At 45.8% G+C, this 18,671-nt stretch overlaps 2 protein-coding genes across 2 annotated transcripts; one reads left to right on the plus strand and one right to left on the minus strand.

Moving 5' to 3' along the window:
- Positions 1–5,763: 5,763 nt before the first annotated feature.
- LOC6903386 (ER membrane protein complex subunit 7 homolog) lies at positions 5,764–6,471 on the plus strand. Its single transcript, XM_002132229.2, has one exon. The coding sequence runs from the start codon at positions 5,764–5,766 to the stop codon at positions 6,469–6,471; it is 708 nt and encodes a 235-aa protein (XP_002132265.2).
- A 54-nt stretch (positions 6,472–6,525) lies between these two features.
- Positions 6,526–15,389, minus strand: tsh (teashirt). Its single transcript, XM_001357235.4, has 3 exons — positions 14,930–15,389; positions 6,943–10,361; positions 6,526–6,728 (listed from the first exon to the last, which is right to left on the minus strand). Exons 1-2 carry the CDS (start codon positions 14,980–14,982, stop codon positions 7,424–7,426), a joined length of 2,991 nt encoding a protein of 996 aa, XP_001357271.3. The 5' UTR covers positions 14,983–15,389; the 3' UTR covers positions 6,526–6,728; positions 6,943–7,423.
- Between the last annotated feature and the right edge of the window lie 3,282 nt (positions 15,390–18,671).

Consider the following 18,671-nt stretch of genomic DNA (forward strand, 5'->3'; position numbering starts at 1 on the left):
TATCCCCTGAACCTGGGAAGAAATGCAAGCCGATCTATCTATAGATGTACCAAAGACAAAATAAATAAAAACAATATAAAATCCAGCCTTAAAAGCCATCGTGTGCCATGGGCGTTGCTCATCTTAACAATTTATACTACCTTTGGGTGTACCAGCCTTCAAATAGATACAATTTATGATCCATCTATGGAAAGACACAGTTCCTAATGGACTTAACCTGCAGACAAATCCAAACTTTATCCCACCCAAAATGTAGTCTCAAATTGAAGCTCCTTTCAGTCCTTTCCTTCGCAGTTTCCTGGCTTCAACTCTTTCCTGCTTGTTTGATCTCTTTCCTGCTTTTAGTTTGATCTCTTTTCGCCTTTAGTTTTCTCCCAAACAAATCCCCAAAGGATCCGTCCAGGCCTCGATCCCTCATACAAATATGGCTGTGGCCAAGCGAGTATCGATATTCGATTACAGATCTGAGTGTCACTCGTTGTAGTCACGGCCCCTGGGATTGGCCTTTTGGCCATTGCCAATCGCCAGAGAGTGGTCGCTGTTCCGCAGCCGACCTGTAGCCTGTGCTGTGCTCCCGTTGTACGAGTAAATGTTGTCGCCATCGTCGCCACAGACGACATCACACATTTTTGTTTTTGGAACCCAACGGAGAATTTAGTGCAGTGCAGTGCAGTGCAATCGTCGTAGGCATAGTCGTAGTGGTCTTCTGCTGCAGCACGTTGTGTCTGCCCCGCCGAATGTCTGATTTACGAGGCAGAAGAAGGTGCATCCAGCAGCTGGAGGAGGAGGAGGAGGAGGACTGGGACTGCGATGCCATGGCCATGATCATTGGTTTGTGGTGCGCAGGTCAGTTCCATTATTTCTGCTGGCCAATTCGCCATTGTTACAAATGCTAATTTTGATATTTTGTATTTAAATGCAGGCGCTGATCCCAAAAGACAGCAGCAACTGCAGCAGCGGCAGGAGCAGCCACTGCAGTACTTGCAACTCCAGCAGCAGCTGCTGATGTTGCAGCCAGAAGCAAGCATAGAACTTTATGGTGCACTGCAGCATTTATCCTTTAAAATCTAAGGTATTTGAGGAGAGGGTATAAGCAGTTTTAGGGATGGGTTTGTGACGTTAGAAGAGCAGGACATTCTATGGAGGATGCCTTAGAAAAAACTTGCAGATTTTCCTTTATTTTAGCCATCGATAGGGAATGAATAACCATTCCGATCCTTGCATTCATCGGTTAAATTTTAATTTTGTTTATTTTGGGTTTTTTTTTATCAAAATATTTACCGCAAAACCGTTTTTTGTAGATAATTTATCTATAAATACTTTCATAAAAAGTCTCTATAGAATTCTTCATTTAATTTATAATTGTTTTATCGAAATACCTATCAAAAATCGGGTTTTTGTCCATAATTTATCGACAATTGAAGTTACAAAAAATGTTTTAAGATATTTCCATTTTCTCTATGATTTTTTTTATAGAAATACCATTACAAAAATCTTTTAATATCTATAAGTTATCGATATACAATTTTCCATTTAGTTTTGTAGAAATACTTTTACAAAAATCGCTTACTATCGATAAGTTATCGATAAATTTGATTCCAAATATGCCTATGGAATTCTATAAAAATAAATAAAGATTTTAAAAGAGCTTTATGGACATTTCTGCTTCTGAATCCTATGGATATACACATTCCTTTTAATTTTAAACCGAAAAAATACCTAAAAATACCTAGAATTATATGGAAAGGGCATACAATCTTCGTTGTAAAGTCTGCACCTTTTGTGCCAACAAACATTTCTGTACTTTTTCTAGTTCATGCAGCAAATGTGGCATTGAATTTCATATTGCTCTCGCCCCAGAGATAGCCCCAGCCGCCTCTTTTGCGCTTTGTGCCTCCTGCCCTGCCCTGCCCTGCCCCCAATGGACTGGGGATCTTCCACCAAATCGCATTCACAATCGTAAGCGTCGTCGACCACGTCCTCAGCCTCATCCTCATCGTCGTCGTCGTCGTCGTCGTCGTCGTCGTTCTTGTGGTCGAGTCGAGTCGATCGCTGTGTAATGGATGTTATGTTCTTGGCGGCGATCGCATGACAGGCGCATGTTGCAGCCGCTGGCATCCGCACCATTATGGCCAAGAGTCGCGCGGTTCTCGCTCTCTCGCTCGTTCTGTCTCTGTCCCTGTCTCACTCGCACCGTGGCCCAATGCATTGCAGCATTCCCGAAAAAGCGTGTAATCAATAAACAACAAGAGCCATCGCCATCGAAAGCGTCTCTGCCTCTCTGTTGCACTATCGCTCGTGCTGTCCTTCTCGCTCGCTGTCCTCGCTGCCCACCCCCCACCCCCCTGGACTCCTCTTGAGGCATCTCCTCGTTGCGGTGTAACCTATGGGAATGCCGTGGCGATTGCGCTCGATTGTATCTGTTTCTTCGCTCTTGGCTGTTCGTTCTTCTCTTTTTGTTTTAGTTTTTTGTATCTGGATAATGATCCATTGTTTGCATCTTGAACTTGTTTTAAATGTGCCTGCCCCAGCCTCCATTCCAGTCCATTCCATTCCACTGCCACTTCCATCTTGTGGTCGTCTGGCTGCCTGGCTGGCCTGCCTGTGCCTGCCTCATCATCGTCAATGCTGCCACAAGACCATATCTGGAACTGGCTCAAGTATTTCCCCAGCAATTCCTTTAATTAAAAGTTATTTCTAAGCTTATTAGAATATGTCTTTAAGATTGCCAATGGAATTCCGAGTGGGCAAAGGTATTCCAACCGAAAGGCGCTGCTGCAGGACGCGTAACACTTTCAAATGAAAAAAGTTCCCCCCCGCCACCCCTTTCAAAATGTAAATTATTTCCTTCTGGTAATCAAATTCCCAAAGATCATGGATCATGACTCAGAAGAACATCTCAACCATACCCAAAAAAGAACAGGGATTCCGTCTTCTCATGAACTGATCTGATCCTTCAGGGAATCTGAAAATGTGTTAAGATATGCAGGGGAGATGTCATCACGAACGTTGAGACCAGAACGCGAACATTGAGAACGATTTTTGCATTTGGGGGCCAATAATTTCAGGAATTGACACAAACTAAATAAATCACTCAGGCAGCCGAAGCAGCAGCCGAAGCAGCGGCAGAAGGATCCCATACCCATACCCATTCCAGCAGGAGCATCGTCATCATCATCCCCAAGGATCGTGCAATACTTGTTGGCTGTCAGCGAGGATGGGGATCGAACCACAGACCACTCCTAAATGACCCATTGTGTTGTGTTCTTCCTAAACAATTGTTTTCTCTGAGACTGACATTGGGATTGGGTTTTGTTTTGTTTTGGTTTAAAAGAAACAATCGATCGTTGGTATCGTCGCTGAAACCGATCCGATCCGATTCGATTCGATCCCTGTCGCTGCGACAAATATCACGCATGAATATTTAAAAGTTTCTCTCCCTGTTTTTTTTCCGCATAAAACTGAAAGGTTTTCGAGAAATTTATGACCTCTGCTGTTCCGCAAGAAAAATCCCAGGCTGAAAACAATTCTTAGCAAATCAGTTATGATGGGTCTTCAAGAGAAGGCACAGGGGGGACAGGGGGGGCTCTTATGTGCATTGATTTATTGCAGATAGTGTTCTGGTTTTCTGCGATAAAGCGATTGCCATCAGACGACCGACCGACCATCATCTATATAGTAAATCTCTGTGTTCGTTATCAGTCATTAAACGATTATCTTGCAATCGTTCAAATTGTTTTATTATGAAAGAAAACGATGAATAATACTCGCCACTCGCCAGACCCTATAGCGATAGGGGGATAAGCCATATGGTACTCCCTCCCTGCCTACCGATTCGATTGTTTGCTTTGCTTTGGATTTATGATTAAAACATGACTCGTTTATATTCATAAATCAGTCATTAGCTATCAATTGCTGGTTTGATTGATTTACTCAATGCTTTTGATCTTTTTGCCTGGTACCCTGGTTCTCTTTTTTTTTGTCGAGATTAGATTTCATATTATTTATAGAACTTTTATAGAAGAACTATAGTCTGCTCTGTGATAAGCTGTAGAACTTTGTTGGGCGGTGTGTTGGATCAGGTTAGTTTTATAGAGAAAAAGACAGCTTTGGCAGAGATATATGGGTTCAAGGGAATATGGAATGGATGATAAAGGTAAGAATTGTCTGGAAATGTAAGAGTTCTGTGGATTTAGAGCTTTTAAGACCTTTTTTACAGCGTCATGCACACGCAATGCATGTTGTTTGGCAAGCATTCTCTTTGCCAGCCTATTCCCTCTCCTTTGAACATTTCCTGTAACTCCCATTGATTAATCCACCATATCGATCCCCATTTAAAGTCCATCTTGAACTCGCCTTCATTCATTTATTCCACTTGAATTTCCACACATTTTGCAGCTCTAATCATTGGCAATTCTTTACCATTCAACGATTCATAGCAACTTAATCTACATCTAGTCGCAGACAGAAGCTCCTCTATGCGCCAGAGCTGCCGTCAATTGAGTGGGGCAACAGATACGATACAGCTACGAACAAAAATAATATCTACAGATACAACAACTCTGTTTAATGGCAGGCCACGACGTTAGAGATCGGCTCTGAGGGGCTCTCCGTTTGTAGAAATTTAAATACAAACAACTCCTCAAGACGCTCCTCAATGCGAGGCTGGCGCTAAATCAAACGATGAACACGAACATTGCCATAATGACGACACCGCTGCAGACCCCCGGAGCCCCCTCTCATCTTTAGAGAAGTCAAATTATATTGGAAAATTGTTTGCGCATGCCCCCAGATACCGTTTTTCGAACACTTGTTGAGAGGATCATTCGAGTGCTACTTGCTAAAAAAATAAAAAAAAAATTACCATCGCTGGAGCCGTGATTCCCGCGACACAGAAGCAGAAGCCACAAAACGTTCATCAAAAAGTGCAAATTTGTGGCAGCTATTTCTTGGCTACCTCTCCTTTCATAGACCCAAACACACATTCCATACAATGTCTTTCTGCCACATACGAGTACGAGTCGCGTACGCGGCAGTGTCTGATGGTTGAACAAAAGTCGCTTTGGTCACGACTCCTTTCCATCGAAGAGAAGTCTTCTGGAGGAGCAGGAGGAGGCGGAGCTGGAGCAGGGCTTTTTCTGGCTTCCAGTGAGTCACTCCTCATGCAACAATTGTTGCGTTATAAAATGCGAATGATCGCATACTGAGGGGCAATCGACTACTGCGGCTACTGTGGAAAATATTGCTTTGCCGTCGGGATTTTGTATCTTTAGAAACGATTTTTGGCCAGGCAATGGAGATGGGAGACGCTTCGAAGAGAGAAAGATGTGAGTTCCTAGAAAGATGGTTGCAAAACTGGATGATTATGGGGGAAAGAGAAGAGATGGAAGAAGAGTTTCGTAGGCCACCATATATGGATTTTCCAAGCCTTAGTCTGCGGCAATCTATAGGTAGATAACTCGATAGATTGTCCCTTCCCTCGTTTGACAGATAGATCACTTAATGGATAGAAGGACCTCTGAATTGTTAGCTGAAACTTCCCCTATGATAGATCTTAAAAACTCAATCAAACACTCACAGATTTAAATGTGATTCCACATCACAGATTTTGTAACTTCTCTTAAGTCAGTAACGTCGAAAACGTAGCTTAAAGAAAAATATTAACCGATTTTAGCTAGAAATTTTTCAACAATTTTTCTCCTAAAGGAAACTTTATCTTTTTTTTTTGTCCTCAGAAAGTGAACTTTTGAAATGCCTTGCAAAATGCTTAAAATTAATCTGTTTGTATTGATCTTGTATCTGAATCTGGGCTTCGCTGATGTGGAGCCAGTGGAAAATGAAGTTGCCACTGCCGCGCCGCTGTACACCATCAGCGGGTACATCTTGCCACCGGATCGCAAGTTGGGCCTGACCCTCCGCTGGCTGTCGGAGATCACGCTGTCGATCAACGGCGGCCAGTACAAGGGATTCGTGCGCACCGATGGCCACTTTCTGATCAGCGGAGTACCGTACGGGAGTCATGTGGTGGAGGTGCACCATGCGGACATCTACTTCCGACCCGTGCGAGTGGAGATCAATTCGCGGGGCAAGTACCGGGCTCGGGAGGTGAGCTATGTGGATCCCGTGACCGTTGTCCAGATTGCCTATCCACTGCGGCTGGCGCCACTGAAGCGTCGCAAATACTTCAGGGAACGCGAACAGTGGCGCTTCGTGGACTTTGTCCTGCATCCCATGATCCTGGTTATGCTGGCGCCCGTCCTGATGCTCCTGATCGCCAATCACATCATCAAGGATCCCCAAACGAAGCGCGAGCTGGACAAAATGCAATTTCCAAATGTCCCCAACAATATGCCGGACCTCAGCGACATGCTAACGTCTCTGCTGTCGGAGAAGCAACGCCCACCCCCACCACCACCCCCTCCAGAGAAAGCATCGCCCAAGAAAATCTGCAGCAACAAGAAGAAACGTTGAAGAAAACCCCCCCCCGTGCCGCTGCTTTCACAAATAAAGATTCCGTTTGGTGTAATGTTCATAAAAACTTGTTTCTTTTCTTTTTCTTTTTTTATTGGATCACAATGTTTTCTTTTTCTTCAAATTTCATAACTCTTTGCAGAGAGATGTGGCAGCCCTGACAAGGGCTTGTGTGGTTTTTCTCTAACAACAAAAACCCACCAAATGATCAGCCATTCCAAGCCATAGTTTTTCAAGGATCCCAAGTTTAATATATCCTGAAATGAAGCGAAAGAGAAAGCGAGTTTTAGTCGTGGGTTTTCATCTATATCAAATATTATAGAATACATTTATGACGGAACAGCTGACGCTGTCAAAACCTTGTTCCATTCCCACTGATTCCCATTTACCCCAGAAGCAGTTGCTGCATTCCATTCCCACTTGTTCCCTTTGTATTCTATAATTTTTTGCTTGCAATACTTGAATAATTACCTTGAAAAAGTAGGCCTTAAGGCTTGCTGAACGCCTTGGGGATTCAATCCCCAACTGCCGCCTGGTATCTTGATTGAGTGAATGATTGGACTATTCGCTAACTCCTCTCAATCATTGTCTTCATTATAATCGTTTCGTGATACCGAATACACATCTCCATATCTCGGTGGTGTCCTTTTGCATCCTGTCGCCAAAGTGTCGTCCAAGTGGCAGTACTTTTGACTCCTGATTCTCTCTCTTCTCTTCTCTCTGAATGGTTGCCGCAGTCCGCCCCCCCCTAATAAACGCCGCCCAAAAAGTGCATGGGGGTCTTTGGGGGTGTGGCCGTTTCGGGGGGGAGGCGGCGTGTGGGCAACGCGCAGGCAAAACCAAAAAAATTTGTGTTTAAAATGCTTTTTGTTTGCGCGAAAACAACGAAAAAACGAGGCTAACGAGAGCGTTTTACGGAACGGTCCGGTTTGCGGCCGAGCAGCTCCAGCTCTTAGGCGGTCTTCTCCTTCTTCACGCAGAACTGTCGCAAGGCCGCCAGCGAATTGCTGGCGCTTAGATTCTCCGGAGACTCGCTACCGCCGGCCACGGGCAGGACTCCCCCGGTGGCAGCGGCTGCAGCGGCGGCCAGCTTGGCTCTCGTATTGGCTGCGGCCCCGCCGCCGCTGGCCCCCAACGAATCGAACATCGAGGACAGAGCATTCAGGGAGTCACTGGGATACTTTTTGTTGCCCTCGCTGCCGTCGTAGGACTTGTGGCTGGAGGCTGGAGACTTGGGCGTGGCCGATCGCTGGCTGTCCGCCGGACTACGCGGCGGCAGGAGCCTCGACTGCGGGCTCCCTGCCACCGAGGGGGTCTTGGGCGAGGCCCGCTCCACATTGTTGTTGTTGTTGTTGTTATTGTTGTTGGCAGCGGAGGAGGCGGTGTAGCTGCCGTTGACCAGGGTGGCCTCCATTTTGGGCGACGGCATGGCCGTGTCATCGTTCTGCTCGTCGCTGATCTCAGACTTGATCTCCATTTTGATGGCCTCCTCCTGCTTGATGCTGCCCACGGACTTGCCGGCCGAAGACTCCTCCATGGCGGAGGCGGAGGCGGAGGCCATCAGCGGCTGCTGCTTCTCGGGCGTTGGGGCGTCCAGACGTGGCCTGGCCGCCTCCGCACTGCACTCGCTGCCGCTCCGCTCGCTGCTCGTGTACCGATAGTGCTGATAGTACGGATCATTCGTGTCGATCAAGGGCTTATTGTAGTCGACCGTCTCGTCGATGCCGAGGCGTTTCAGGATGCTGCTGGCCACGGGGGAGGTGTTCTTGGTGGACGAGTTGGAGGGACTGCTCGCCGGGAGGCTGGCGTGCCGCGGCGGCGTATCAAAGCTGGTGGTGAACATCTGCTCGATGGCACTCAGTACCGAGGAATTGCCCGGCTTGGCATTGCCGTTCTTCTGCTCCAGCAGCTCGGGCGATTTGTTTTTGGCCAACAGCTGAGCGGCAGCCACCTTGGCGATCTCCTCCGGGGACTTCACACCCGTTATGTACTGCCGCATGCGTTCCGCAAACAAAGCGGCATCGTTTTTGTCCCCTCCGCCCGGTCCGAGGCCGGGCTTGCCTTGAACAGCACTCTTCTCCGCTGCCAAATCGTCCTGATTGCCCGCCCCGCCGCCCTTCATTTCCAGGAGTTTCCTCACCGGCAGGGACTTCTCCCTCTTCTTGGGGGCCGGCCTCTTGCGGGCGCCTGCATTCTGGAGCAGCGGCTCGGCGTAGTGATTGTTTTTGGCCATGTGATTGCTCAGGTCGCCGAGACTGTTGAAGGCCTTGTCGCACACCTTGCACGTGAGCACGGCGCTCAGGGTGCGGCTCTCCTCGGAGCTGAGGCTGTTGTTGTGGTTGTCCTTGGAGTCCGCATTGGCGTTGGCCTGGTTCTGGGACTTGATGGAGATGCTCTGCTCCTGCGAGAGGATGTTCGTGTAGTGCTGCGTCTCCTGCATGTGCTTGGTCATCTCGCCGAGCGAGCGGAAGCTCTCGCCGCACCGCATGCACTTGAGGATCTGCATGGCCTGCTCCACGCCCTTCCCCAGCCACACGTTCTGGCCGCGCACCAGCTTCCGGGGCAGCGGCGTCGGGGGATCCCCGCGGTACTGAAACGCGTTCTTCACGTTCGCCGAGGGGGAGTGATTCGCCTGGGAGCCGCCGCCGCCCCCCTGCTTGCGCATATTCTGGTGGTTCTGCGGTGGCGGCGGTGGTGCCGGATGGTGGTGCTGCTGGTGGTGCTGGTGCTGGTGCTGGGGGGGGTTGTTGCTCGGCAGATTCCCGAACGGTGGCACATTCACGCCGCAGTGTTTGCTGTCCTTCATGTGGGTGGTCAGGGCCTCCAGGGTGGGGAAGCTCTGCTTGCACCACACACACCGGAAGACGGAGCTGGCCACGCCCTTGTTCTGCCAATGCGATTGCCAGATGTTGTGGCGGGCCTTGGTGACGCCGCCACCGGAGGCGGGTGTGGCACCTGCTGCTGCACCAGATCCTCCCTCGGAATTGTGGCTGTTGTTGGATCCCTGCTGCTGCTGCTGTTGTTGCTGCTGCTGTTGTTGCTGTTGCTGCTGCTGTGCGGGACTCTTTGGCGGTGCTGACTGTGCGGGCGGTGTGGCCTTCGACTGATGATGATGATGATGATGCTTCTCCTTGTGTCCTTGGGCGCCTCCCTTCACAATGTCCGACATCTTCTCGAGGGGATCCACCACCAGATCGCTTTTGCCATTCCAGTCGGGAAACTGTCCGGCGCGGAAAATATTGGCGGCCGCCACAGCCGCCAGATAGGGATTCACTCCGGGCATCAGTTGGCTGGCAGTGGGCGGCGCCGGCGTAGGCGAAGGAATCGCCGGGGGACTCTCCGACTTGAACATCTTCTTCACCTGGATGTGGCCCAGCTGTGGCTCGGCGTCGTGGCCGCGTTTCCGTGTGCCCACCGACAGATCCAGGGGATTGTTGGCCCCGTCATCGAAGTCCTCCTCCTCCTCGGAGGCTGGCGGCTCGGCGGACTCCGCCCGGCCATAAAGATTCGTGCGAAAGTCCAGCGCCTCCGAGTGATTGCTGGAGGCCGTGGGCGATGCTTGCGGTGGCAGCTTGAACGGGGCCGCCGCCTCATTGGGCAGGGGCAGGGGCAGGCGGGGTCCTGCGGCCGCCGCCGCAGCCAAGGGGAAGCCGTACTGCTGTGCGGCCGCGGCCACCATATGCAGATACGCCTCCATGGAGGGGGGCTGTGCGGGCAGGTTCTGCGGCACGGCCGGGAATGTCGAGTGCATGGATGTGGCTGGCATCACACCCCCTCCGCTGTTGTCCCCGCGCTGCCCCCCATTGTCGGAGGAATTGGATTCGTGCGAGGGACACCGCTCGCTGGAATTGGCCGATTCCGTGGAACGGGGACGAGCTGTGGGCAAAGCGCTGCAAAGGCAAAGAAAGGGGGGAGGCATTTAGTTATAAGTATAATTTGGAGATAATCTATGTGCTCTACGGATTCTCAAAGAGTGTTTTATAGAATACTAATCATCATTTGAAACTATCTTCCTGGTAAAACAATCTTCTATCTTTTGTATCCCTTAAGATCTCCTCATTTACATCATATCACTCATCAATCAATCTACAAAGTACACTTTTAGAGCTTTCTCCTCTCCCCATCAAAGACTTTCACAAGCCCAATGGTTCCTCTATAAAAAAAACCCCACCATAAATTGGATAAGCAATCAAGAGCATAATATTGGAAATCTGCCCCACATCCCCCCCTCCAAATATGTTTATATTTTGCGCTAAATCATAAGCCCCACCGCAGGAACAAACCCCAACAACAATGGCAACAATGCCAAACATATGTCAACATTTCGATTTGTTATTCAAATCTCAAAAGGCGCCATAAACCAAAATGAAAACAACAAACAACAACAACAAAAAAAGCAAAAGAAAAAAATGAAACTGTGTCTGCCGTTTGGAACACAGCTGTGGGTTCCATCAGTCCATATGTCCCATACGTTCCACTGCCGGTCTGTCCCGCTATCACTGATCTACGATCCACTGTCCCTCTATCCATCCACGTTCCACAGGTCATATGTTCTGCCCATAGCCCGATATACCTTCCACAAACCACCATTGCTGCGCCGCTTTATGTTCCACTATCCGTTTGTCCCCTCGCCCATACACGTTCCACTGTCCATCTGTGCACCATTGTCTGTCTATCCCTCTCTGATACACATTCCACTGCCTCGTACGTCCCCTCCCTCGCCCCAGCGACTGCCTAACGCCTAACGCCGCTCTATGGGTCGTAAAACTCTATATTGGAACAATGGCGTTTAATTCGAGATTTGAGGCCTGAGTTATGAGCAGAGACCAGACACCGACCCCCTAGATGTTCATAATCGTAAGCATCTCCTCAGAGATCTGAGATCTGCGGCAATTATCATCATCTGGCTGTTTGTTGCTGGGCCATAGACACACATTCCGCATAACAGTTTGCATAAATTAATTGGCAATAAAAAAAAATTAAAACCCGAAAAAACCGAACGAAAAAATATGGAATTTGATTTCCTAGAGTATATTTACAATCGAAAATGGTAACACACATATAACATTTTTTATGGGCGCGAGAGTCGGTGAATGATTGCCTTGATTGACTTTGAAGTATATGCAAAATGGTTATAAATTCTTTGATGATTAGGCACTGTATCTGTATCTGTATCTCTATATATAATATCTGTGTGGGCGTCTGCCTGGCGGTGTGTGTGTGTGGCTGATTCCATGGCGGAAATCACTGAACAAAAGCGGCGTTAATGTGACTTGATTTGAATGAACAAAATACTATAACGAAAATATAAATATGTTTCTTCTGATGTCAACAATTTGTCAGGTGTTCTATTGTTTAAGAAGCGATCGCTCAAACAGCCAAAAACAAAAAAAAAAAAGACTTCTTTAAACGGAATTAAGTTGTTCGAAGGAAAACGTTTGTCAAAAGTTCCCTAATTGATGGATAGTACACAGAAAAACAAACGGCAGATCCAGACTAGAGACAATATTGATTGGTTCGGTGTTCAGATGATTCATATAGGGGTACACCTATAAGCCCAGGCGGCGTTTTATGACAGCATATCATAGATACAGATACTTATTACACACCGATCGCTCACAGCTAATTAGCCATCCATCCAGATTGCATTCAACGATTAAGCCCGCATATTAAAGCCATTGCTGTGGCAGTTGTGTTTCTGTTGCTGTTGTGTTTTGTTTTCTTGGCAACAAGTTTTCCTCATAGCAATAGCATATCATAATCGGAAATCTCGTTATTCGATTAAGCTTAAATCACAAATGATTTATACGCAACTTCTCTCCTCTCGAGTGCAGTTAATTACAGCTTGGAATTGTCTCATTAATAATCGACAGCGAGAGAGAAAGAGAGTGAGAGAGTTACATGGTTGCATCTATGCAGCCACGACTTTCATGGGGAAGGAATGGGTTACAGTGCGTAGAGTTAGTATATACACGAGTGTTTGCAGGTGATAGCAGGGCTTGTGCCATGTTTTATTAGTGAAAAAAGGATTTTTAATTGCTGCGATAGCATCGATAAGGCTTTCAATTAATTGCAATTTCAAGCAGATATACAGCTCTAAAGTGCCCACTTTTATGATATTTCAATGCAATAAATATATACTATATTCTGACTATTGTATCCATCAGATTGCAGATCTATCAATCGCTTAATGTTTAAAAATTTTCTGTTATCAATCGTTTGAATGCACATTCCTACACTTTTGTAAGGCACTGTAGTGCACTGTCTAAATGGGGAAAAAAAAACTAAAACATGACTAATCCGTAAAGGTAACAAAAGTGAATATTACTACACACAGATACGCAGATACACACACACACTCACAGACACCACGCACAAATCAGCGGCAAATTGTGAACATAAATCTTCCCGGTAATAGGCAGACACACACACACACACAAAGATACACAGATACAATGCCAGAGAGAGAGAGGGAGAGAGGGCGAGAGGGAGGGCTAAGTGGCAAAGATACAGATACAGGCACCCCCCACCCAATTGAGTAGAAGATGGCAACCAGAGCGTATCGTGAGTTTTTCTTCACTTTTCGCATGATTTATTCAAATTTTCTGGTACGTCATCGCCTTGGTAAAATATCTTGAACACATTTTCCTACCCCATCCTCACCATCCTCCCATCTACAAAGTAGACGAACGAAAAGGAGGCAACAAATATTATGTACATATATTGCAAATTCGTATATCTTTCGCAGCAAAACGAGACAATTTGTCGCACTTTATTAGTAATGCCACAGATGCAACACAGCACAGCCCCCTTCCCCTCAACGGGAAAACCCGTTTTCAGATGTATCTCGAAACTTGTTTAATCATAATTTTCAGATACACACACACACACACACACACACATAGCCCCCCAAAAGATAGATCATTTTGGAATCTATAGCACAATTTTTGTGTTTAATTTTTACCCCCATTCCCCCCAGCGATTACAAATCAAGTTTTTCCGTATTTTACAACTTGATAAAAATTATTGTTCTTTTGGGGTTCTGCTTGTGGGTTTCGGGATTTCTGAGTTGTGTGTTTTATTGGTATAAATCAATAGTTTTTCGAAAACAGAACTGTTGCTCACGGGTTGCTGGCGCTGGCACTGGTGCGGGGGTGGGTTGTATATGCCCCTGATATATGGTGTGCCTCAAATATTGGCGTGGGGCAGAATTTATAACGACAGGTGTGCGACGTGCACGACGACGACGACGAGGACGCCAATCATCAATGATTCGGATGAAATAATCATTTCTTGGTGTATATTTATCTGTGCCCGCCCCACAGTCTAAAGTAATATTTTAATGGGCCATTGGCTATCAAAAATCAGAATTCTGGCCCCCCGAATGACGAAGCGAAATGAAAGAGAAGGCCTCTCATGTGATTAAAAACGTTCATATGGTTAGGCGACAGTTTTGGGTTCTATATTTTGTGGATTTGATGAATGGTGGAAGAGTGCGCTATAAAATTATATCATTTGCTGGGGAATCTATCTGTGGAAGTGTTGCAGAAACCAGACGGAAAGATCTAAGCAAATAGTTACGGATAGATTTTAGTTCTTAAAGTATGAAAACTCCTGGAGGATAATTTCTACCAAATTTCAAGAATCAAAAGCTCGTTTGGAGGTTTCTCTTCCAACTTCCATCTAGAATAGTTTTCACAGCTCTATGGACTATCTCCAGATGGATCTAATTATCTTTTATTATGGCTTTTAGTTTGGTAATAACCAAGAAACTATATAGTACGAACAGCTGTTTGAACTAAAGAACTACAATCAAATCACTTTTAGAGGGTCAGAAAAAAATGTACTTTAAATCGGAACGAAATGATTGATAATTGATTCTATATAATTGATAGGTTTTGATATACTTTTCCCCTCGTAGATTACTTTTAAAATTTGTTTAAAAACGATTTTTGCGTACGAATATATGTCTTTTAATAGATCATATGGCTACATCTTTTTGCAATTTAATAAAACTCTTTCTTAATGAACATCTCTCTATTGTCGTCGTCGTCATCCAAGGGGCTTGCCCCCTAGTCTTTCTATACATTCGCTAGTAAACGTCTTTGATTTAGTTGGAAACGTATGGAATGGAATTCCAATAGAAAGAGTTCTTCCCTTATTTTCAATAGAACTCTACACATAGTTTTCCCGTTTCAATTCTCCACTAAAGGGGATTCCCTATAGTTTTTTCCAAACACTTCTCCTCCTATAGTTTTCTGGACCTAGTCATAGCCAAGTCCTCTTTTCAACCCCAACAATAAGCAGTCTCCCCCATTAAACATATATTCTAAAACTATTCACATCTATAATTTTTTGTATCTCCAAGCTAAATCTATCCAAACTCTACTCAAAATTCCCTCAAAATCCCTTTAGAAGACTATTATAATAGTATCTCCCAAAAATGCCAAACACTTACCCGGCATTTAGCGCCTGTCTGTAGATCTCGAGCATCAATGCCTCGTGCAACATGTTGAGATTTTGTTGAATTTTGACGGTTTTGATAGAGAACTTTGCTGCAGTTTGTTCTATATCCTGGCTAACAGGATTTGTCGATCAGAACTTATTCGTAATTTGACACAATATTCATAAATTTTTGTTTTGTTTTGTTTTTTGCACTTGGTACGTTTTTTTCGTATAGAATTTGTTTTGTTGTAGCGTATAACTTTGTTTGGATTTTCCGATATATATATATATATATATATATTTGTTTTATTTTATATATCGTATGGCAGACAAAAATGTAGGTTTAAATATTTTTGTTTTTAAATTTAATTTAATAATTGCATTGAATCGTATACTTCGTTAAGGGTTTTTTTGTTGTTTGTTGATTTTTACATTATTTTGTTGTTTGAATTTTGTTGTGAGCAAAATATTGTTAAATATACTATATATATTTTTGTAGTTTGTTTTAAGTTTTAGTTTAATAAATATATTTGTGGGGTATAATAATTTGTTGTATTTGTATTTGTTTTTGTTTTTGTTTTCGTGGTTTGTTTTTTACGTATACTTTGTTGAACCATTTGTTGTAGTTGTTTGTTTTTTTGTTGAATAATTTTGTTGTTGTGCTTGGGTTTTTGTTTCAGTCTTGATCAAACATTTGAAGCGCATTTCATGTTTGATGAACTTTTCAACTCAATTTTTGACTAGATATGATGGTAGGACTCTCTTCTTTCAAAAATACTCTTAATTATTATTACGTTTCGTATCACACTTGCATTTTTGAATATTTTTCTTGTGGCTTGAATGGCGTTCAAAATTCATTTTTCTCCTTTGCTTCTCTCGCTTTTCTGTTGTAATATTACTGTTAGATTTCTTGGGAACACGCGAGTCGCGCGTCGCGTGTACGTATACGAGATGTATGTTGTATGTGTGCGTGTATGAGTGTGTTCCGAGTTACGGATTCCTCGTCGTTACTCGTTTGAGAGTCCGAATTCGAATGAATTCTGCTGCCGCTTCTGCTGTCGGCCTGCCACTGCTCTGCCTCGCGTCGCGCTTCTTCGGCTCTGCTACTGCGCTGCTGATGGCCCTCTGCCGTGTGTGTGTGTGTGCGTGTGTGTGTTGCTCGGGTGAGTGGGAGGGGTGGGGGCTGTCACTCTGATTCAGTCAAGAATCAGACGCGTCGCGTCGCTCGCGTCGTCGGTTGCGTTCTTCTCTGCCCCCCCTCTGCCGCTGATTGATACCAAAAAAATGAAGTTCAAAGCGCGACGGCAGCGACGCGCACGTTTCGTTTTGTCTGCTGCGCGACTGTTGCTGGCGCTGCCTGCTGCTGTGCTGTGCTTCGCTTCTGCTCCCTGTTTTGGAGCTGCTTGGATGCTGTGCTGGGGCTGCTGCTCTGCTTGCTGCTGACTTTGTTTTTTTTGTTTGTTTTTTTGACGAGAGACGACAAACGTTCGTTAACACGAAGCCCGCGTTTTGGCGACGGCAATTTTGATTCGATTTGCGTTAAGCGACGGCGCAACGCAGTCGGCGCAGTATGACTGTGTTCGTGTGTGTGTGTGTGTCGACAGCGCTGCGTGTTGATTACTTTTGCTGCCTTTTCTTTTTGTTACCGTTGTTCCGTTTCCACTCTCTTACACCACCCACTGAAAGCCGACAACTGACGTGAGACGTGATTAAATTGTGCGCCTATCTCGCTCGCGCACAGTAGCAGCGCTGCTCAGGGCTCTCTGCTAATTAATTACTGTTTACTGTGCGAAGGCAGCGACGTAGCGTGGCGTTTACCCTTTTTTACGTACTTTTCGGCCACTGCGATTGTGAGAGCTTACGCGCCGCAAAGCTTTTCAAACATGATCACGCTGTAACGGTCCGCTGTGGACTGAAGAACAACTACAAAAGCCCGCTTGATATTCGCTCTCTTTTGCGGCAGAGAGTGATAGAGAGGGAGCACAGCAGAGAGAGAGCGCACATGCAAGCGAGAGCATGCGCACCAGCAATATCAGTTTCCCCTTCGCACCAATTGGTGATAAATCTTCTCGAATGAATGGGAATGGAACGCAGGGGAAATGACTGCCTCTCTCAGAGAGCGAAAGAGAGAGAGGCTGTCTGTGTGTGTGCGTGTGAAATCTGTTTTGCCGCCTTTCGTCAGCCTTCCCGCTCTTTCGTATCACCCTTTCGTATGCCCTATACTCCTACGATTCCGATTCCATCACTCCGCCGCAATTAAGATTTATGACAGTTCAAAACAAATTTTCTCGCTCGCATGCGCTGGCCTGCTCACACCTCCCACTCCCCTGCCATACAGTTGTACAATACATAGACGAGAGGTATATACATATGTACATACATACATATGTATGTGTAGGTGTCTCTCGTTCTAATTTGTTGCTGCGACGTCGCTGCCCTCTGCTGCTGCAGCTGTCGCGCTTTCGACATTTTGTCTCTCTGTCTGACATTCGTTTCGCTTCTTCTTCTGCTTATTTTTGCAATGCGCGGGTGCTTCTCTGTGTGCGTGTGTGTGTGTGTGTGGGCTGCAGAGGGAATGACAATGTAAAACAGCTAAATAAATAGCGGTAATAGAAGCGAGTGGAAGAGAGAGAGGGAGAGTGGGTCGAGGGACCAGCTTCCAAGTTGTTGCTTTTGAGCTTTTCGTCCTCGTCAATTTGAAGCGTGACTCTCTCTCCATCTCGCTCGCTCTGTCGTTCTCTACTCGGATAGGACTGGCGGCGGCTCCTTCTGCATCTTCTTCTGCTGATTGTCATCCCCCATCCCCATCCCTTTCTGCAGTCACTTGACATGTCACTCTTTGTTTTGTCTTTTTTCTCTCACTGCAGTTTTCTTTTGTCTCCTTTTCGTCGTCGTCGTCGTCGTTGTCGCTCAAGGGGTGGTGGTTGCCCCGGGGTTGGGGGTGTGTTTTTCTGGTGCGTGTGGCACTGCACTTGGATGGAAAAAAACTTGAAGAAGTTTTTCCCTTTTTGGCTTTTGGCTGGAAAAACAATTAAATTAGCGGCACTTGGACTTTGGGCATGAGGGCTGTAATTTTCTTTTGAGAGGCTGAATCTGTAAAATGTTACATTTTTACGAGTTCAAGATGGATTCTATGGGTCGAATTTCGTTTTCAAAAGTTGCTGATGTGATTTATGAGGAAATTATGTTGGAAATTATGCTTTAAATATGTTTCTTCGAGAGGGAAAATAGGAAGAGGAAATAGGCCTTTGGAGGGCAGAAGAGCATGGGTTTGCTTTAAAATTATGATGGGAAATCAAGAAACTCAGAAGAACTGGGGCTATTCCATCGTATTATTATTCTACAGCGCTTCCTCCTCTTCCAATGATCATTCTAATTGTGTTTATTCTAATGGGTTTCCTCTATTCCCCACTCAAGACAATCCCCCATAATGCCAAAATTATGATCCATTAAGAGAGCTGCTTGAAAAGCTTACATTTATCTGGGACTTTAAGGCCATCGAACGATGCCCGGCTTGACGAATGCCTGGAGAGCCATAAAAATGGATGCCATCGATGACGAGTGGAAAATGGTGGACAGCTCTCGTGTGTGCTTCTTCAACGGCTGTCCGGTGTGATTTTATTGGCTGAGAGCGGGAGTCCTGGCCTGCTGACTGCACTTGTTGCTCCCAAAAGGAGCCATCGTCAGCCCCAGTCCCACTTAATGCCCCCGACGGTCGAGGGGCGAATGAATCGTAAAAGTTTTTACGATTTACC

This window comes from Drosophila pseudoobscura, chromosome 4 (assembly GCF_009870125.1).
Source record: "Drosophila pseudoobscura strain MV-25-SWS-2005 chromosome 4, UCI_Dpse_MV25, whole genome shotgun sequence".
Taxonomy (NCBI): domain Eukaryota; kingdom Metazoa; phylum Arthropoda; class Insecta; order Diptera; family Drosophilidae; genus Drosophila; species Drosophila pseudoobscura.